The sequence below is a fragment of the Brachyistius frenatus genome, unplaced genomic scaffold (assembly GCF_029030835.1).
Source record: "Brachyistius frenatus isolate BFR_SWC_R1_liver_20210118 unplaced genomic scaffold, ASM2903083v1 Contig_409, whole genome shotgun sequence".
NCBI classification, from domain to species: Eukaryota; Metazoa; Chordata; class Actinopteri; family Embiotocidae; genus Brachyistius; species Brachyistius frenatus.
Window position 1 is genome coordinate 175001 of NW_027211008.1, and position 22500 is coordinate 197500.

At 42.3% G+C, this 22500-nt stretch overlaps 2 protein-coding genes across 5 annotated transcripts in view; one reads left to right on the top strand and one right to left on the bottom strand.

The window, feature by feature from the left end:
* LOC138636848 (cytochrome P450 2K1-like) overlaps window positions 1-4819 on the bottom strand; it is an 11274-nt gene extending 6455 nt beyond the window's left edge. For both annotated transcript variants that reach the window (XM_069725120.1, XM_069725119.1), the window contains exons 1-4: window positions 4778-4819; window positions 479-717; window positions 239-401; window positions 1-70 (exon numbers count right to left, since the gene is read on the bottom strand). The exon at window positions 1-70 is cut by the window's left edge and continues 80 nt beyond it. In XM_069725120.1, the coding sequence (XP_069581221.1) occupies window positions 1-70; window positions 239-401; window positions 479-682 (437 nt within the window). In that variant the 5' untranslated portion in view covers window positions 683-717; window positions 4778-4819. The remainder of the gene's footprint in view (window positions 71-238; window positions 402-478; window positions 718-4777) is intronic.
* A 6723-nt stretch (window positions 4820-11542) lies between these two features.
* Window positions 11543-22500, top strand: part of vash2 (vasohibin 2) — a 13113-nt gene continuing 2155 nt past the window's right edge. Inside the window, exons 1-5 of one of the 3 annotated variants that reach the window (XM_069725116.1) lie at window positions 11543-11729; window positions 14370-14818; window positions 20243-20331; window positions 20624-20680; window positions 21721-21795. In XM_069725116.1, coding sequence (XP_069581217.1) covers window positions 14498-14818; window positions 20243-20331; window positions 20624-20680; window positions 21721-21795 — 542 coding nt within the window. In that variant the 5' untranslated portion in view covers window positions 11543-11729; window positions 14370-14497. Of the gene's footprint in view, window positions 11730-12092; window positions 12196-13873; window positions 14224-14369; window positions 14819-20242; window positions 20332-20623; window positions 20681-21720; window positions 21796-22500 lie in introns of those variants that run through there. The other 2 variants (XM_069725118.1, XM_069725117.1) reach the window with 2 other exon arrangements.

Below are 22500 nucleotides of genomic sequence, written 5' to 3' on the forward strand. Positions count from 1 at the left end.
AAGTCTCTCAGGTTGATCAGAGCGAAGCGCCTCATTTCCTTCCACGAGTCTCCGTTGGCCCACACGATGCCTGAGTTCATAAGATCACACAACATGTTAGTAATGATCATAACAGCAAATAAATAAAGATAAATCAGATAAATTGAGCTTTGAGGCCTTTATCTCCTGTGAAGCACTCGAGCCTTTGGAATCACAACCAGAGCCCCGAGGATCCAGGGAGCTTCTGGAGAAATCCTACCGTGGTTCAGCTTTGCTTCCTTTATAGTCAACGGTGCTTCGCGCTCTCCGAACTCTTCAGCGTAGTTAACGAGCGCCTCCTTCACCGTCTTGTATCCCGCCAGGACCACCACCTTCTTCGGGCCCAGATAGACGGTGAACACCGGTCCGTACTTCTTGGAGAGCTTCGAGGAAACCGCAGGAATCATTGGACACAGAAATGCAACAGAGAGAAGAGAATGAAGCGAAGCGTCCGACTCACCTCCTGGAACACCTGGAAGGGTTTCTGCATGTCCAGCTGCAGCAGGTTGCCAAGAAGAGGAAGTGGTTTTGGTCCTGGAGGTTCCTGCCGGTGTTTCTGAGAGCTGAAGCTGGAGGACAAGACGAGATGGAGAAGCAGAAGCAGCAGAGCCGCCAGCAGGGAGACGGTCACGAAGGACCCGAGAGACACGATCACAACCTCCATGACAACAGGCTGCGTTTGGACTGAACAAAGAGACGCTGCAAGAGGACAAAGACACAAGTCAGGGAGGAAATACGTTACTCAGTGGGGTTAACCCGTTACTCAGTGGGGTTGACACGTTACTCAGTGGGGTTAACACGTTACTCAGTAGGGTTGACACGTTACTCAGTGGGGTTAATACGTTACTCAGTGGGGTTAATACGTTACTCAGTGGGGTTAATACGTTACTCAGTGGGGTTAACCCGTTACTCAGTGGGGTTAACATGTTACTCAGTGGGGTTAACACGTTACTCAGTGGGGTTAACATGTTACTCAGTGGGGTTAACATGTTACTCAGTGGGGTTGACACGTTACTCAGTGGGGTTAACATGTTACTCAGTGGGGTTAACACGTTACTCAGTGGGGTTGACACGTTACTCAGTGGGGTTGACACGTTACTCAGTGGGGTTAATACGTTACTCAGTGGGGTTAATACGTTACTCAGTGGGGTTAACACGTTACTCAGTGGGGTTGACACGTTACTCAGTGGGGTTGACACGTTACTCAGTGGGGTTGACACGTTACTCAGTGGGGTTAATACGTTACTCAGTGGGGATGACACGTTACTCAGTGGGGTTGACACGTTACTCAGTGGGGTTAACCCGTTACTCAGTGGGGATGACACGTTACTCAGTGGGGTTAACATGTTACTCAGTGGGGTTAATACGTTACTCAGTGGGGATGACACGTTACTCAGTGGGGTTGACACGTTACTCAGTGGGGTTAACACGTTACTCAGTGGGGTTAATACGTTACTCAGTGGGGTTGACACGTTACTCAGTGGGGTTGACACGTTACTCAGTGGGGTTGACACGTTACTCAGTGGGGTTAACACGTTACTCAGTGGGGATGACACGTTACTCAGTGGGGTGACATGTTACTCACAGTGGGGTTACTCAGTGGGGTTAACACGTTACTCAGTGGGGTTAACACGTTACTCAGTGGGGTTAACATGTTACTCAGTGGGGTTGACACGTTACTCAGTGGGGTTAATACGTTACTCAGTGGGGATGACATGTTACTCAGTGGGGTTGACACGTTACTCAGTGGGGTTAACATGTTACTCAGTGGGGTTAACCCGTTACTCAGTGGGGTTAATACGTTACTCAGTGGGGTTAACCCGTTACTCAGTGGGGTTAACATGTTATTCAGTGGGGTTAATACGTTACTCAGTGGGGTTAACATGTTACTCAGTGGGGTTAACCCGTTACTCAGTGGGGTGGAAACCTGGAGGTGAGTTGAGATTTGTCTTTAAGGTCTTTTAGTCAAAGCTTTCTGCAGAAAGGTTCAGACCATCCAGAGTACAGAGTCTCGTTATTATAGTTAGAGAGGAGGCAGCATCTCGCTCAGAGCGGCCTTGAGCCGGTCCGATACCAGCAGGGATAAGGTCATTAATAAATTATTGTCTGAAAACATAAAATCTCTCATAAATAATTATGACCTCATTCTACCTTAAAGTCCAAAGCACAGCTGCAGCTGAGTGACCAGAGTGGAGCAAGAGAGGAAATGTCCCTCCTGAGCTTTTATAGGTTCAGCCAGGCCGTGGCTCCTCCCACTTCCTGGGTACTAAGGCCAAGTATAAAAGGTGCACCAGCTGAGCTGCTCCTCCCTCCTGGTGTGAGATCTGCTAGGTCTTTTCTTCTTTTTGCCTTCTTTTGTTGTAACGTTGTTGTTTGATACGACCCTGCAGTGGTTCCAGGTGAAGGTTTCCCTGGAAGGTTTATTGAGAAGCGTTCCTTGATGACACACTGAGGTCCTTTTGATTATCATAACGGACGTGTCCTTATTGTAATTAACCATCTGGCCGTCTCGTTACACCGGAGCTGAAACACATGGTTCCTTCAATTCACATGCACGAAGCCCCGCCTCCACTTTCATTGGACAGCTGGGTAACAAGTGACAATGACACAGTTGAACTTTTTTTTTCAACTCTTGATGAGCTGAAAAAAAATGTCCATTGAAAAAAGGAATAAGTACTCTGCTGTCCCATTAAAAACTATTTTAAAAACACACTGTGCTCCATAAAACCATTTGATGCACAGGAAGCTGCAGCAGCAGAGTTTCAGCTGGTTTTGGTGCTGATTGGTTGAATGAAGCTCGACGATGCAGCGTCCATGATCTATATAAAGACTCAGATTGTGATCCATCAGACCTCAGGACAGTTGTCCACTTCACCTCAGTCCATCTTCAATGATCTCGGTCCAGAGAAGGCGGCGGTGTTTCTGGATCATGTTTCTATCTGGTTTCTTCTTTGGAGAGTTTTAACATCATTTGTGGACGCAGCGATGAACTGTGTTCACAGACGATGGTTTTCACAAGTGTTCCTGAGCCCATGCAGTGATTTCCACTCCAGAATAGTGTGTTTTTAATGCAGTGCTGCCTGAGGGCCCGAAGATCACCACCATCCAATAATAGTTTCCAGCCTTGTCCCTTGTGTTCAGAGATTTCTCCAGATTCTCTGAATCTTTTAATGACATTATGAATCGTAGACGATGAAATCCACTAATTCTTTGTAGTTTTACGTTGAGGAACATTATTCTTAGATTGTTGAACTATTTTCTAACAGTCTTTCACAGAGTGATGAACCTCTCCTCATCTTCACTGCTGAGACTCCGCCTCTCTGAAATCATCTTTTTATACCCGATCATGTTACTGATCCGTTACCACGGTAACCTGATCAGTAGAGATGTTCCACTTCCGATTGCTCGGCCCTGCTGGTCTCCAGCTCGTCATCTCCAGCACTGATGGAGTACTTTGAGAGTGAGATGTTCTCAGGAACCTTTTCTCAGTTACTGACTCGTCTCATCTGGTCTGAAGGTCTAAACTCTGCTGAACTTACCTCGCTCTATTTTCTCATCTGGTCAAATTCAAGTGAATTCCTATTTTATTTCATTTTGTCTGGAGCTGTAAACCACTTCCTGTAAAGGGAAATGCTTTTCTATCATTTGAAGCTTGAAACTGGAAAACTAACAGCTGTTAGAATGAGTGGCATGAGTTCTCCAGGGAGGAGCCTGGTACCCGGACAGATGTTGGAAGAACGAGTCCGCTGATGTTCAAGTTCCTCAAACAAACTTACTTCATGAAATGAAAAACATGTTCTGTCACCGACTTCAGCTTTTGGATCCAGTTTGTATTCCTGCTTCCTGGCTAATTATTATCTGTCCTGGAGAGCCGAGGACATTGATGACCATGAAGTCCATCACACCAACCACTCTGGAAACACCTGAACGCAACACAGCAGATCGTGTAGAGTCAGAAACACCTGAATGCAACACATAGTCAGAAACACCTGAACACAACACGGCAGAACACGTAGTCAGAAACACCTGAACACAACACATAGTCAGAAACACCTGAACACAACACGGCAGAGCACGTAGTCAGAAACACCTGAACACAACATGGCAGATCACGTAGTCAGAAACACCTGAACACAACACATAGTCAGAAACACCTGAACACAACACGGCAGAGCACGTAGTCAGAAACACCTGAACACAACACGGCAGAGCACGTAGTCAGAAACACCTGAACACAACATGGCAGAGCACGTAGTCAGAAACACCTGAACACAACACGTAGTCAGAAACACCTGAACACAACACGGCAGAGCACGTAGTCAGAAACACCTGAACACAACACGTAGTCAGAAACACCTGAACACAACATGGCAGAACACAGTGTGCAGAGTGCTGGAACATCTTATCTGGGACATCACGTGTCCTGTTGTTTGACATGTGTGCTAGTTGGACACATTGTGTCATTTAATGTCACGTTAAGACTTTAGCAGCACTTTTAGTATAAATGTGACTTTAGAGCAAGAAAACACGTTTTTAATGATCAAAGACTTCAGACAGATGAAATCAATGTTTTAAGTGACAGCACCGTTTGCTGCATGTTTTTAACCTGTTATTTTACAGATGTGTTAAAAGTCTGGTTTTCTACAGGAACGGAACAAAGTTGCAGCTCGTTTATGATCCCATGATAATATCAGGTCCTTCATATTTGTTCAAGGTGAAAACGGTGAAACAGAATTCAGACATTCATCTTGTTACTCACCAGAAAACGGTTCAGATTGGACGTATCCGGGCTGCACTTTAAAAAAAACTCTGCCACAGATGCTTGTTCCTCTTTATATGTCAATAATATCTGAGACAAAAGTTAATAAGCTCCGCCTATTAAAGATATGAGGAGACAATAATCACAGGAAGTAGAAACTCGACCACATCAGTCTTCATCAGGCAGCAACACTTCAGACTTTAGACTTTAGAGACAATAAGAGACTAAAGGAAGAACAATGATTGAATTCAAACCTTTTAAAATGACTGTTCCTGATGCTTCTATTTACAGGTAAGAAAACATGATAAATATTCATAAACATAATTATTAAAAAATATGTATTGATATTACTGATCGTAGTTTAATCATTAAAGTATGTTCGCTGTCTGTTTTTAACAGTGAGTTTAACGTGTTCTTCAAACATGAACATTTTCAAACGTATTTAAAATGAAGTATTAAGTATGAACATATCAGCTGTTCTTTTGTCTGATATTATTTCTTGTATTTCTCTCATTCTGTCCACAGCAGGAAGTAAACAACGGTCCAACATCTCTGTCAGAGTCGGAGGTGAAGTCACGATACCTTGTGAACATAGAAAACATGTTGATGCTCCGTGTTTCCCGACTACCTCGCTGGTCAGAGGTCAGATTGTTGAGACTACCTGGCTGTTCAGTGGTCAGAGTACGACAGCAACATTAGCACTGTTTGAAGGAGGGAAGGTTCACCAAGGTGTCGGAGATAAATCAGTCAGACTGAATGTTACAGAGAACTGTTCTCTGGTTATAAAGGACTTGAAGCCTGATGATGAAGGTCAGTACACCTGCAGAGAGTTCATATCAGGAAAATACTCTACAGACTCTGTGGTTGATCTGCATGTTAACGGTGAGTATTTACATCATCATGTTTTCAGCTTCAACACTCCTTAAATAAACTAAACATTACAAGAAGTATAGTTGTAGTGAGAGAGAACATCTTTAAAGTTGAGAACAGATAAACCTACAGAGAACATCTTTAAAGTCTGAGAACAGATAAACCTACAGAGAACATCTTTAAAGTCTGAGAACAGATAAACCTACAGAGAACATCTTTAAAGTCTGAGTTCAGGTTTCTTAAAATGTTCTCTGGTATTTCAGGTTTCCTCCTCATCTGTCTGATCCTTAAGGAAACCCTGAACGTTAAAGACCTTTGCAGAAAAGCCCTTAACAAGCAAAGTGAGGATAAAAAGTTAAGGAACCTCTGACTCGATGTTTTTCTTCATTTACCACAAACAGACTGAAGTTGAGTCACTTCAGCGTTTATCTGCAGCTCTGAGCTCAACTTAGCAAGAATCAACAAGAAGTATGAATAATGAGAAACGACTAACTTTAGCTTCACATGGTAAATGTGAGGACGTTTGTTCACTGAAATCTGTTTATTTTTCATGTCCTCATGTCCAACAGTTACACCGACCCCAGAAACACCTGCAACACCACCTGCAACACCACCTGCAATAAAACCGGCAACACCACCTGCAACACCACCTGCAACACCACCTGCAACACTACCTGCAATAAAACCTGCAACACCACCTGCAACAAAACCTGCAACACCACCTGCAATAAAACCTGCAACAAAACCTGCAACAACACCTGCAACACCACCTGCAACAAAACCTGCAACACCACCTGCAACAAAACCTGCAACAACACCTGCAACACCACCTGCAACACCACCTGCAACAAAACCTGCAACAACACCTGCAACACCACCTGCAATAAAACTAAATGAAGGTGTGTACGAGCAACAACTGCAAACGATGACTAAACAATTAAATGAATGATAATTTATCATCAATCATTTGTTCTGTTGTTCCTCATCTGGAACCGTCGCTGCTCACAAACCAGAATATAAAGTCTGAATCAAATATAATATATTTAATAAACGTGTCAGATTCAGGAGTTCTCCTTCTACATTTTGATTTGATGCTTTGATTGCAGCTCATACAGCTCTGATCATCGTCGCTGTGGTTTCAGCAGCGATCTTAATAACCGTTGTGGCCGTGTTCAGATGGAGGAGGACTAAAAGTGAGAGATTCAACTTTCATCAACAAACACTTTGTTAAACTGGATTTTCAGTCTTCAACCTAAATTTCACTCTTTTTCTTTTCTTTTCTTTTCAGGGATTAAAACTCCGAGCGGTGACATCGTGAGTTTATTAACTGAATCATGAAGTATTTGATGACTGAGCAAGATTTCTGTGGCCGTGAGGTTATCAGGCTCGACATCTTTATATCTTTACATCTCTTCATCTCTTCATCTCTACATCTCTACATCTCTTCATCTCTTCATCTCTACATCTTTACATCTCTACATCTCTTCATCTCTTCATCTCTACATCTCTACATCTTTACATCTCTACATCTCTTCATCTCTTCATCTCTTCATCTCTACATCTCTTCATCTTTACATCTCTACATCTTTACATCTCTTCATCTCTTCATCTCTTCATCTCTACATCTCTTCATCTCTACATCTTTACATCTCTACATCTCTTCATCTCTACATCTCTTCATCTCTACATCTCTACATCTCTACATCTCTACATCTTTACATCTCTACATCTCTTCATCTCTTCATCTCTACATCTCTACATCTCTACATCTCTACATCTCTACATCTCTACATCTCTACATCTTTACATCTCTACATCTCTTCATCTCTACATCATCTCTCATCTCTACATCTCTTCATCTCTACATCTCTACATCTCTACATCTTTACATCTCTTCATCATCTCTCATCTCTTCATCTCTACATCTCTACATTACATCTCTACATCTCATCATCTCTTCATCTCTTCATCTCTTCATCTCATCTACATCTCTTCATCTCTACATCTTTACATCTCTACATCTCTTCATCTCTACATCTCTTCATCTTCATCTCTTCATCTCTACATCTCTACATCTCTACATCTCTACATCTCTTCATCTCATCTCTCTTCATCTCTTCATCTCTTCATCTCTCATCATCTTACATCTCTTCATCTCTACATCTCTTCATCTCTTCATCTCTACATCTTTACATCTCTTCTCTTCATCTCTTCATCTCTACATCTCTTCATCTCTCTCTCTACATCTCTCATCTCTACATCTCTTCATCTCTTCATCTCTACATCTCTTCATCTCTACATCTTTACATCTCTACATCTCTTCATCTCTACATCTCTTTATCTCTACATCTCTACATCTCTTCATCTCTTCATCTCTACATCTCTACATCTCTTCATCTCTACATCTTTACATCTCTACATCTCTTCATCTCTACATCTCTTTATCTCTACATCTCTACATCTCTACATCTCTTCATCTCTACATCTCTTCATCTCTTCATCTCTTCATCTTTACATCTTTACATCTCTACATCTTTACATCTCTTCATCTCTACATCTCTTTCTCTTTACATCTCTACATCTCTACATTACATCTCTACATCTTTACATCTCTACGTCTCTACATTACATCTCTACATCTCTTCATCTCTACATCTCTTCATCTCTACATCCCTACATCTCTTCATCTCTTCATCTCTACATCTCTTCATCTCTACATCTCTACATCTCTACATCTCTTCATCTCTACATCTCTACATCTCTACATCTCTTCATCTCTACATCTCTACATCTCTTCATCTCTACATCTCTACATCTCTACATCTCTTCATCTCTACATCTCTACATTACATCTCTTCATCTCTTCATCTCTACATCTCTTCATCTCTACATCTCTTCATCTCTACATCTCTACATCTCTTCATCTCTACATCTCTTCATCTTTACATCTCTACATCTCTTCATCTCTTCATCTCTACATCTCTTCATCTTTACATCTCTACATCTCTTCATCTCTACATCTCTACATTACATCTCTATCTCTACATCTCTACATCTCTTCATCTCTACATCTCTACATCTCTTCATCTCTTCATCTCTACATCTCTTCATCTCTACATCTCTACATCTCTTCATCTTTACATCTCTACATCTCTTCATCTCTACATCTCTACATTACATCTCTACATCTCTACATCTCTTCATCTCTACATCTCTTCATCTCTACATCTCTACATCTCTTCATCTCTACATCTCTTCATCTCTACATCTCTACATCTCTACATCTCTACATCTCTACATCTCTTCATCTCTACATCTCTTCATCTTTACATCTCTACATCTCTTCAACTCTACATCTCCACATCTCTTCATCTCTTCATCCGATCAGACTTTTGTAGGAAACGCTGTCTTAGTTAGTGAATTAATTATGAATTAAAGTGACCTTTGACCTCCATATTCGTATCAGTTCCAGAGTGTGAGTGAACACGTGGAGCATGCAGAGCAGTACTTCCTGCAGCAGCAGCAGTAGAAAGTGAAGTACATCAGAAGTATTTGAGTAAACATTGCTCCACTTGATGTCTTCACTCTGTAGGTTGATCCTGCAGATGTTCCCTACGCCTTCATCAGCTTAACCCACAACACCGGCTGCACAGCCCAGGTACGCTTTATTGGTTTACTACTTTTTATTGGTGTTTACTGTTGTTTTATTGGTGTCTACTGCTGTTTTATTGATGTTTACTGTTGTTTTATTGGTGTTTACTGCTGTTTTATTGGTGTTTACTGCTGTTTTATTGATGTTTACTGCTGTTTTATTGGTGTCTACTGTTGTTTTATTCGTGTTTACTGCTGTTTTATTGATGTTTACTGCTTCTTTATTGATGTTTACTGTTGTTTTATTGGTGTTTACTGCTGTTTTATTGGTGTTTACTGCTGTTTTATTGATGTTTACTGCTGTTTTATTGGTGTCTACTGTTGTTTTATTCGTGTTTACTGCTGTTTTATTGATGTTTACTGCTTCTTTATTGATGTTTACTGTTGTTTTATTGGTGTTTACTGCAGCTTTGGTTAAGAATTGTGCATCAGTCTGTCACACAGAACAAACATATTTTAGTAAATAACTAACGGCATGAACTTTCCCCTGAATATTTAGTTTCGTTGGTGTTTGTTGGTCTCAGGTTCAGGGTAGAGATCAGAAGGGTGATGACATGACCTACAGCGTGATCAAAGCCTCCTCCACTCCTGCTGAGGCCTCCAGCGACCCCAGCAGCCTGTACGCCTCCATCCAAACCCACAGGACTCATCAGACCACAGTCTAGTCCCATTTATTATAAGAGGTGTTTATACTTTATCTAAATAATCAGTTACTCACAATGTAGAGTAGTGACTCACTCAAACATGCAGACGAGCATAAACTCTTTTTGTCCAGAAGGGGGCGTAGTAGATTAAGAGTATCTCTGAAGTTAAAAGTGATAAATCAACATGATGCAAAAAGTAGAAATAAGAATATTATGATACATTTCAGTTACTTAGAGCAGTGGAAATCTTTTTTTATTTATTAACTTCTTCTGATTATTATTTTCTATTATTGATCGACATTTCACAATGAGGTACAAATGTAAACTTTTTTTTTGCTCTTTATTAAATGCGGAGAAACTGCTTCTAGGAGTATCAATACATTTTCCTCTTGATGATGAAACATTTGCAAGGTTCAAGGTAAAGATGAAGGTGATGCAGTGGCCCTCTCACTGTTGAAGCTGCTCCTCTTCATCCTGAGGGTCCACTGCTCCCAGAGACCTCCACGCTGTTATCAGCTCAACCAATAAGGGACCAGTTACACAACATGTCCGTGAACCCAAATCCCTCCCACAATCACTCATGTTTATTTGAGTTAATATATAATGTGTGTTTTCGTCTGTAATCTAGATCTCAGAGACTTCTGGATAAATGTTCCTGATGCTCTCACATTTAAATCACATCATGCTATTTTCCAGAGTTTAATTGTTTTTCTTGGATGTTTTGACTGAATTTAAACAGAAAGCATCACTTTCATTGCTTTATACAACCTTCCTCTTCTCTTGCTGTAATAAACCATTTATCCAGAAGGGGGAGCTGTAGGTTAAGTTACTACCTCAAAAGTAGTTGTCCAGCATTCATATTTACATGATCGCCACAAACATAAAATAGATTTTGTCACGTGAATGTGCTGAGATGCTTAAACTGTTGAGTTGTAGTTCAAGCAGAGTTAATTTCATTCAATTACTTTTTTAAGTATGTTTCTCCTGCAGCTGATTCGCTGAGATGCCCCCCCCTACACACACACACACACACACACACACACACACACACACACACACACACACACACACACACACACACACAGACACTCACACACAGATACACACACACACACACACACAGACACTCACACACAGACACACACACACACACACACACACACACACACACACACACACACACACACACACACACACACACACACACACACACACACACACACACACACACACACACACACACACACACACACACACCAGGACTGCTGGATTCATTTTCTATCTATATTTTGTGAAGCGTGTTTGTTGTCAGAGTAACTATTCCTTCCTTCTTTGTTTAATCCTCTTTTATTAAATTGTAATTAATCCTAAATTAAGAGCTGCAAAAATTTCAAGCACACGAAAACGTGAAAAATGAACAGTGAAACGAGGGCGAGGAAATCCCATTTGTTGCAGATCTATCACTTGTTGACCTCTTCGTCCATCAAAATGAGCCAATCAGAGAGCAGCATTCGTTCCACATATGGAAGAGAATCCTCTTAAGCCCGCCCCTCTTTGTTAGCTCGACCAATGAGAAGCCACTGAGCGTTGCCGACTGCCGGGGATCCGAGCAGCGGAGGCTCAGAGGAGAAGAGTCGGTGTCCGGTGTCCGGTGGACCTCTGTTCCCGCTGATTTAACCATGTGGGGGATAAAAGCCTTTGTTAATGTTATGACGCCGGATTCTCTGAACACGTAGCCGGTACCGAAGCACCTCCAGGCTGCTAAAAGGAGGGAATGCACCGAAGAGGTAATTCCCCGGACCGGGGCGGTGGGAGGTAACGGCCCCGCAGGGTCCGTGTCGGCTGAGGAGCTAGCAACAACAGGCGGACTTCTGGTGGAGACTTTCAAAATAACATCTCTCCGCCGTAGCTCGTTTCGTTTGGTTGAAAGAATCCAGATAGGTCTTTTCTGGGTCTCTTAATAATGAATAATTTATCGGGTTACTACGATTCGCAGTGTTTACTGTGTATAACGCCAGATTGACAAACGTCGTGCTTTTATTTTGAAGGGGGACATGCTGTCCTTTAGCCTGACAGCTGTTAGCACTTGTTAGCTTGACCTGTACAGAAGAGAACAGGTGACGTTACAAAGCCTCGAACCTCAACAGGACTTCAGACCAAACGGCTCCGTGTTATGAACGGAACCGGGCGAGTCCGACGGCCGTTAAACCGGAAGGACCGCCGGTTGTGGGAGAAACGGTTTGATTAATAACGGTCAGGACCGAACAGGGAAAAAACCCATAGATGAAGTTTCCGGTGTTCCGGTGACTTTCTACCCAGTTTTTAAAACGTTTTTGATCTCTTTCACTTGGTAACAATAAACCAGCATTATAACGAGTTTTATCATGTTTTTATAATAAGATCACATGTTCTTCTAGATGTAGATATTATCTGTTCATTGCTTCACATGTTCTTCTAGATGTAGATATTATCTGTTCATTACTTCACATGTTCTTCTAGATGTAGATATTATCTGTTCATTACTTCACATGTTCTTCTGGATGTAGATATTATCTGTTCATTACTTCACATGTTCTTCTAGATGTAGATATTATCTGTTCATTACTTCACATGTTCTTCTGGATGTAGATATTATCTGTTCATTACTTCACATGTTCTTCTAGATGTAGATATTATCTGTTCATTACTTCACATGTTCTTCTGGATGTAGATATTATCTGTTCATTACTTCACATGTTCTTCTGGATGTAGATATTATCTGTTCATTGCTTCACATGTTCTTCTGGATGTAGATATTATCTGTTCATTACTTCACATGTTCTTCTAGATGTAGATATTATCTGTTCATTACTTCACATGTTCTTCTAGATGTAGATATTATCTGTTCATTACTTCACATGTTCTTCTGGATGTAGATATTATCTGTTCATTGCTTCACATGTTCTTCTGGATGTAGATATTATCTGTTCATTACTTCACATGTTCTTCTGGATGTAGATATTATCTGTTCATTGCTTCACATGTTCTTCTAGATGTAGATATTATCTGTTCTTTACTTCACATGTTCTTCTGGATGTAGATATTATCTGTTCATTACTTCACATGTTCTTCTGGATGTAGTTATTATCTGTTCATTACTTCACATGTTCTTCTGGATGTAGATATTATCTGTTCATTACTTCACATGTTCTTCTAGATGTAGATATTATCTGTTCATTACTTCACATGTTCTTCTGGATGTAGATATTATCTGTTCATTACTTCACATGTTCTTCTGGATGTAGATATTATCTGTTCATTACTTCACATGTTCTTCTGGATGTAGATATTATCTGTTCATTACTTCACATGTTCTTCTGGATGTAGATATTATCTGTTCATTACTTCACATGTTCTTCTAGATGTAGATATTATCTGTTCATTACTTCACATGTTCTTCTGGATGTAGATATTATCTGTTCATTACTTCACATGTTCTTCTGGATGTAGATATTATCCGTTCATTACTTCACATGTTCTTCTAGATGTAGATATTATCTGTTCATTACTTCACATGTTCTTCTAGATGTAGATATTATCTGTTCATTACTTCACATGTTCTTCTGGATGTAGATATTATCTGTTCATTACTTCACATGTTCTTCTGGATGTAGATATTATCTGCTCATTACTTCACATGTTCTTCTAGATGTAGATATTATCTGTTCATTACTTCACATGTTCTTCTGGATGTAGATATTATCTGTTCATTACTTCACATGTTCTTCTAGATGTAGATATTATCTGTTCATTACTTCACATGTTCTTCTAGATGTAGATATTATCTGTTCATTACTTCACATGTTCTTCTGGATGTAGATTTTATCTGTTCATTACTTTATGTGTTCCTGCAGGACGTTGGTTGTGATTTTAAACCTATTTTTCCGTCAAATGTTTTTTTCTGGTAAATTCAATTTTAAGACGTGATTGACATGATGTGATTTAAATGAGAGCAGCAGGAATTCAATTCAATTCAATTCAACTTCATTTATATAGCGCCAAATCACAACATAGGTTATTTCATGGCACTTAACACATTAACGTCCTTACAGCAAGACGTTACAATATTATACAGAGAAACCCAACAATTCAACAATTCATCTGTGGACGGGTCAGTCTGGTGCTGCTGCAGCGGATGGAGCCTCCCGGCCGGGTCGCTGGTTCTGCTGTGAAGGCTTCATGCTCTGCTCCAGCACCATCAGCCCTCATCATCAGATCTTCTCCTGAGGAACATCTGGAGAGGTGATGGACAGCAGTCCAGCTGTTCTTCCAGGAGTTTTTAAGCCTCTTCTTAAAGAGTACCTGGAGGTTTTTACAGCTTGCAGACCTGATCTGAGGATGAATCATGTTTTCTGGTGAAGTTGACTTCCTGTTTTTTCTCCTCCCAGGTTTGACCTCCAACATGTACTGAGTGATGCTGACTGACAGGAAGAAGCTCCTGTAGCTGGAGGAGGATTGCCCACCCTAACTGTTCCTCCTCCTCCTCGTCCTCCTTCTCCTCCTCCTCCCGGGATCAATGACTGGACCCAACTCCCCGAGCCGGGCCGGCACCTCCCCGGCCAAGCTGAGACGGCACGGCCGGTCCAAGAGCACCAGCTCGCACTGCCTCCTCCGCTGCAGCACCCAGGAGGAGTCCTCTGCACCCCCCCCCAACCACAGCGCGCGGTCCCCTGGGGAGGAAGAGGAGAAGGATGGGGGGGTTCTGTTCTACGTCAACCGGACCGGTTTTCCCATCGAGAGTGTCACCTGGGAGAGGATGTGGTCCCACGTGGCTGCTGTGCACCCCGAGGGCCTGGAGATGGTGGACCGGGTCCGGAACGCCGCGTACCTTCCCAAGGTAGGCTGGTTAAGGTTAAGGTGGACTGGTACCTGGTGGACCGGTAACAAGGTGGACAGGTACCTGTTGGACCGGTACCAAGGTGGACCGGTACCTGGTGGACCGGTAACAAGGTGGACCGGTACCAAGGTGGACCGGTACCTGTTGGACCGGTAACAAGGTGGACCGGTAACAAGGTGGACCGGTACCTGGTGGACCGGTACCAAGGTGGACCACAGATTATAGAAGTTTTTATTTAAAGCAGAAACATATTGAATTCTTCAGTTAAACTTCTGTTTGCTCCAACTTGGATTAAACATGTTTTCTCTTGGTTTCCAAACACTTGGATAAAGTATGTTCCTGCACATCGACCAGTGTATCTTCGGTGTTTTGGAGATCTTTTGGCTTTTTGCTGCTTTTCCTGTTTTATAACATTTCTATAATAGAAATATAACCTAATGAGCTGCATTCATAGCATCGTACATTAAATAGTTGTTTTATCTCATGTTGCTGCTGAAAGTCTATTTTAAAGAATCCAAGCAGCAACTGGTGGTGTTACGTTCAGGAGTGTCTGGATCAATAAGAACATGAATCATCAACATGACGACATGGGACCATGAAAAAAGACTTGATTATTTATTTGACTAGTAACTGCAGCTTCATGAATCACTGAATGTTTCACTATCAGACAGAAAATTCAGTAATATTGATGATTTTGAAGTTTCTGTGTTTCTTCTCTTTTCATGCGTTAATGAGGAGTTTATGTTGTAATACGAGTCGGAGTGTCAGATAACGTTTGTGTGTTCACAGCTACACGCCAACCTGTTCTCACTGGAAACACTCAGGTGTGCACACAATGGGTCACGTTACCGTGGCAACAGGTGCATTGAATTAGGGCAGCATACCTGTTAAGTGATGTTAGTGCTGCTTTTTGTATTTGTCAGAGTGTGTGTATGTGTGTGTGTGTGTGTGTGTGTGTGTGTGTGTGTGTGACTCCTGACTCTCTCTCTCTCTCACACACACACACACACACACACACACACACACACACACACACACACACACACACACACACACACACACACACACACACACACACACACACACACACACACATTCTGAACACATTTTAAAATACGCAGCTGAGACAACACTCAAACGGGTTAGAAAGGTTCCTTGTTAAAAAACACCCCAACAGCTCGTCAGCGGTTTACCCTCCGACCTCTGACCTCTGACCTCCGACCTTTGACCTCCTCGCAGAATTTCACTGCAACAAACACAGTTTTTATATCAGTCACACTAACGTTATTTTACACGATGCCATCTAAACAACTTCAAGCACAACAATCAAACAGGTTCATGTTTAAGTCGTGTTAACATTCCCTCAACAAACATGGAGGAAGACTGAAATAATGAGGTCCATTGGTTCACTGTGATTAAAACCTGGGTTTTAATTTGTGAGAGTAATATATCAACAATAAACAGCAAACATTAAATATAAAGATTTGCTGCTTTTTATATTATTGTACTAATTTCCTGCTGGACCGGCCTCGTACCGTCTGTCACCGGGTTCTTCTATATCTGTATTATAGTGTTTCCTACACGGTCCAGTCATATTCTAGGTTTGGACATAGTTGGTCTTGTTTGATGTTTTGACTGGACAATTAAAGATCTCCTGTTTTCTGATATTCTCCAGGCAAAACGACCAGTGGAAAACATAATCAACCGATGAATGAATGAAGACAATAATACGTTGTATTGTTACATTCACCTTTAGAAAATTCAATAACCAGTGATGCAGCAGTATTAATAATTGTAGAAAAGAAAGATGAAAGGATGTGAGACAGGAAGACGTGACCTTGATGTCTGTCTGCTGCCTCTGAGGCCTCTCAGCACAAACTCTCCTCACCTGTCACTCATCAAGATGAGTGACAGGTGTGTTGGAGGGAATCTGGTTGTTATTAATGTGCTCATTAGAGACCTGATTGGCAGTGCAGGAGAGGAGAGGAGAGGAGAGGAGAGGAGAGGAGAGGAGAGGAGAGGAGAGGAGAGGAGAGGAGAGGAGAAGAAGAGGAGAAGAAGAGGAGAAGGAGGAGTAGGAGATGAGGAGGAGGAGACAGAAGGAATGACTTTAATATGAGTATAAACTGAGATATGAGGAAGAGATTGTTTGGTGAACTTGTATTTCTCAGAATAATGTCGTGTCGGCACATTAAAGAGCTGCTGAGTGATGATAAGGTCGTCCGTCTGAGATATAAAGTTCCCATCAGGTTGTCTCTGGATGAAGATGTGCTGCGTTCACAGTGCTGCTCTGTCATCGGCCTCTCGTTACCAGAACAGAAGTGTTGGCACACAGACACAATAATCCCTCGGTACAATCTGGGCAGTGGATAATCTCTGGAGGCTGAAAGGACGACACAAGGAGAAACCAAGGACACCTCCTCACTGCAAACATCCGCTGGACCACCGAGGCTTTAAACTCAGGATGGTTACCAGGAATAAAGAGTCCTTCAAACTCAGGATGTTTACCAGGAATAAAGAGTCCTTCAAACTCAGGATGGTTACCAGGAATAAAGAGTCCTTTAAACTCAGGATGGTTACCAGGAATAAAGAGTCCTTTAAACTCAGGATGGTTACCAGGAATAAAGAGTCCTTTAAACTCAGGATGGTTACCAGGAATAAAGAGTCCTTTAAACTCAGGATGGTTACCAGGAATAAAGAGTCCTTCAAACTCAGGATGGTTACCAGGAATAAAGAGTCCTTTAAACTGAGGATGATTACCAGGAATAAAGAGTCCTTCAAACTCAGGATGGTTACCAGGAATAAAGAGTCCTTTAAACTGAGGATGGTTACCAGGAATAAAGAGTCCTTTAAACTCAGGATGGTTACCAGGAATAAAGAGTCCTTCAAACTCAGGATGGTTACCAGGAATAAAGAGTCCTTTAAACTGAGGATGGTTACCAGGAATAAAGAGTCCTTTAAATTCAGGATGGTTACCAGGAATAAAGAGTCCTTTAAACTCAGGATGGTTACCAGGAATAAAGAGTCCTTTAAATTCAGGATGGTTACCAGGAATAAAGAGTCCTTTAAACTCAGGATGGTTACCAGGAATAAAGAGTCCTTCAAACTCAGGATGGTTACCAGGAATAAAGAGTCCTTTAAACTGAGGATGGTTACCAGGAATAAAGAGTCCTTTAAACTCAGGATGGTTACCAGGAATGAAGAGTCATTTCAACTCAGGATGGTTACCAGGAATAAAGAGTCCTCTAAACTCAGGATCATTATACTTGATGAAGGATCTGATTTGATTTAAACATGAACACAAACATGACAGGTTGACATGAGCCACTGATCTCCAGTCAGCAGCCAGCCTCACTGCACAGTGCATGTTGTCACCAAACAACTACCACAGAGATGTTTTCTGTCCCATAATCCTTTGCAGTCCCATTGTTGGAGTAAAATGCTTCAGTTCAAGCTGTGACGACAGGATTTTATTTTGGATGGCATCAACAGATTATATTTAAAATCCATCCTTCCAGCATGTGGAGCAGTAGAATGACCCCGAAGTATGATGTCCATGTGTGGATACGTAGGTGAAGAGGCTGATGACAGTAGAGGCTGATGACAGTAGAAGTTGGGGGACAGTAGAGGCTGGTGACAGTAGAGGCTGATGACAGTAGAAGTTGGGGGACAGTAGAGGCTGGTGACAGTAGAGGCTGGTGACAGTAGAGGCTGGTGACAGTAGAGGCTGATGACAGTAGAGGTTGGGGACAGTAGAGGTTGGTAACAGTAGAGGTTGGGGACAGTATAGGTTGGTGACAGTAGAGGTTAGTGACAGTAGAGGCTGATGACAGTAGAGGTTGGGGACAGTAGAGGCTGATGACAGTAGAGGTTGGGGACAGTAGAGGTTGGGGACAGTATAGGTTGGTGACAGTAGAGGTTAGTGACAGTAGAGGCTGATGACAGTAGAGGCTGGTGACAGTAGAGGCTGATGACAGTAGAGGTTGGGGACAGTAGAGGTTGGTAACAGTAGAGGTTGGGGACAGTATAGGTTGGTGACAGTAGAGGTTAGTGACAGTAGAGGCTGATGACAGTAGAGGTTGGTGACAGTAGAGGCTGATTACAGTAGAGGCTGGTGACAGTAGAGGCTGATGACAGTAGAGGCTGATGACAGAAGAGGTTGGTGACAGTAGAGGCTGATGACAGTAGAGGCTGATGACAGTAGAGGTTGGTGACAGTAGAGGCTGATGACAGTAGAGGTTGGTGACAGTAGAGGCTGATGACAGTAGAGGTTGGTGACAGTAGAGGCTGATGACAGTAGAGGCTGATGACAGTAGAGGTTGGGGACAGTAGAGGCTGGTGACAGTAGAGGTTGGTGACAGTAGAGGCTGATGACAGTAGAGGTTGGGGACAGTAGGGGCTGATGACAGTAGAGGCTGATGACAGTAGAGGTTGGGGACAGTAGAGGTTGGTGACAGTAGAGGTTGGGGACAGTAGAGGCTGATGACAGTAGAGGTTGGGGACAGTAGAGGCTGATGACAGTAGAGGTTGGGGACAGTAGAGGTTGGGGACAGTAGAGGCTGATGACAGTAGAGGCTGGTGACAGTAGAGGCTGGTGACAGTAGAGGGTGATGACAGTAGAGGCTGGTGACAGTAGAGGCTGATGACAGTAGAGGTTGGGGACAGTAGAGGCTGATGACAGTAGAGGTTGGGGACAGTAGAGGCTGATGACAGTAGAGGTTGGGGACAGTAGAGGCTGATGACAGTAGAGGCTGATGACAGTAGAGGTTGGGGACAGTAGAGGTTGGGGACAGTAGAGGCTGATGACAGTAGAGGTTGGGGACAGTAGAGGCTGATGACAGTAGAGGTTGGGGACAGTAGAGGTTGGGGACAGTAGAGGCTGATGTGGAGGAAACACCAGCAGTGTGACGGTGATGTGGTGTAATGTGGATTCACCACATTACTGCAGCACAGCCTGGATCACGTCATGAGTGTTTCCATCCTTTTGTTTCCTGTTTCTCTCCTCTATATTTGAATACTTCTCCTTTCTACCACTAGGAACAGTAGAAACAGACTGTTGTCTTATTATGATGTTTTCATAACTCTCAAGAATAAACATTTAGCCAGATAAACAGATTTTGTTGTAAATGTTCACATTGAACAGGAGATATAAGGAGATAATGAATATTTCATCCAGATCTCCAGTGCTGTCGAGCTGATCTCCAACAGGCTGCCTGGAGTCCAACAGTAACAGTTGAGTTGAGGTTTCAAGTTATGTAATGAAAGAACAGCTTCCAGGCAGGAAACTGATCCTGGTGGATCAGGACTCAGATCAGGTCCGGGAGACTGATCCTGGTGGATCAGGACCTCAGAGCTGCAGACTTTGAACAATGGTTTTGGTGGTTTGGGTCTCTGAGTGTCACCATGTGTCTCTTCTCTCCGCAGCATTCTGTTCCCTCCATCCCAACCTTCAAACCCTCCATGTCGGTCTCAGATTGGTTGGTGGCCATTCAGAACTACATGAAGGCTCTGCAGTATCCTTTAACGCAACATGCATGATGGCACATGTTGCCATGACAACATATGTGGTGATCAGAGCTCGTGTCTGAGGTTGTCTTCCTGTTAAAAGGGAGTTTTTCTGTCCAACTGTCACTCGTCTTAGTTGTTGAACTGTTGTGTTCCTATAAATGATGTGTTCACATTTTTTTGGACACTTTGCTCTATAAATACAATAAGAATAAATAAACGTAAACCTCAACACAGCACCTCCTTGAGGAGCGGAGGCTCAGTACAGTCAGATGAACACGTCCCTAACATGTCTGTCAGATACAACCACACAGGAACCCAGTTCTTTGAAATCAAGAAGAGCCGTCCACTGTGTGGGTAAGTAGTGTGATGACATCATCATCCTCATAATAACAGACACATCCAGGTATCAGTCTCCATGGTAACAGATTGGTTTAAGATCTTCACAGTATTCACTTCATAAAACAGACTGGATATAAAACTACAGACTGGATATAAAACACAGACTGCATATTAAACTACAGACGATATAAAACACAGACTGCATATAAAACACAGACTGGATATAAAACACAGACTGCATATAAAACACAGACTGGATATAAAACACAGACTGCATATAAAACACAGACTGGATATAAAACACAGACTGCATATAAAACACAGACTGGATATAAAACACAGACTGGATATAAAACTACAGACTGGACATAAAACTACAGACTGGATATAAAACTACAGACTGAATATAAAAGAGTTCATATCTTCAGGTCTGTAAAATGGTTTCGATCCAGGAGTGTCTTCAGCTGCAATACCAGCGAGTGCCACTAGAGGTCGGCTCCAAAAAGCCTCCGGCTCCATAGACTCCCATTCAACTTCTCTCATCAAATACAAAGTGAATAAAATGTGTCCATCAGTTATCTCGGTGTTGTTAGCTAAAGTCACTCCTTCTTCTTAGTTTTCTGGAGGTCCATCTGAAAATAATCCCTCATTCATTAGAAAAGAAGATTCAAGAAGACCTGTTTTTGGGGGCGTGTCTGTTTGATTGACAGGCCTGTTGTGCAGTCAGGTTACAGCTATCGGTGGGCGGGATGTAGTACAGAGAGACTTCACTTGAAGAGATCGTAAATCCTCCAAACAGCCATGTCTGTATGACATTAACATGTTGGAGAACATGTATGACCACAAATCTGAAAGTTGATTATTCCTGTTTCAGTTGTTCAATTCAAGATTGTAAATAACACTACATTTATTTTTGCCTCCTTCTTCCTCCTCTATCGCCCTCATCTTCATCCTCTCTCCTCTTCATCTTCCTCCTCCTTTCTCCCCCTCATCTTCCTCCTCTTCTCTCCCCCTCATTTTCCTCCTCTCTCCCCCTCATCTTCCTCCCCTTCCAGGTTAATGGAGACGGCAAGAGAGATGATCAGGGAGTCTCTGCCAATCAAATGCCTCGAAGCTGTCATCTTGGGAATGTATCCTTTAACACATACACACTCTCACACACACACACACACACACACACACACACACACACACACACACACACACACACACACACACACACACACACACACACACACACACACACACACACACACACACACACACACACAGGGCCAAAGGTTGTTTTGTTATCTGTTGGTAAAATCGATGAGACAGCTCCAATGCCCCCCTCCCCCTGCCCCCACATTGCCACCCTCTCCAGCTCTTACTCTGTTGCTTGGCAACAAGCCCACTTCAAAATTTAACCCACCATCATCCACATTCATCCAGCAGATTACATTTTAAAGCAGCAGAATGTAGTTTTTATTTAATATTCTGTACGAACAGGTTTAATCATTTGATAATATTATTTCATATTCTGCGTGTTCATCTGGATTTCACTAAGTTTACGTACGTGGTGCTGTGATGTGACAGAAGAAGATGGTTTCAAGCTCCGTGTTTGAATTTAGTGTTCAGAAATCACAGTATTGACTGAATAATAATATAGTTTAAATATTTAAATACAGTTAAAGTGCATGAATGGAACCCAGTAGTTGTGTAAGCAGCAGGTCAGGAAGCAGCTCAGTGATTATAATCAACATACAGATGAATGGACGGTCCCGGTTCTGCTCCTACTTCCACACCGACTCCTCTCCAGGGCGGCCAGGCTGTCAGCTCAGTGACTCTAATCTAGA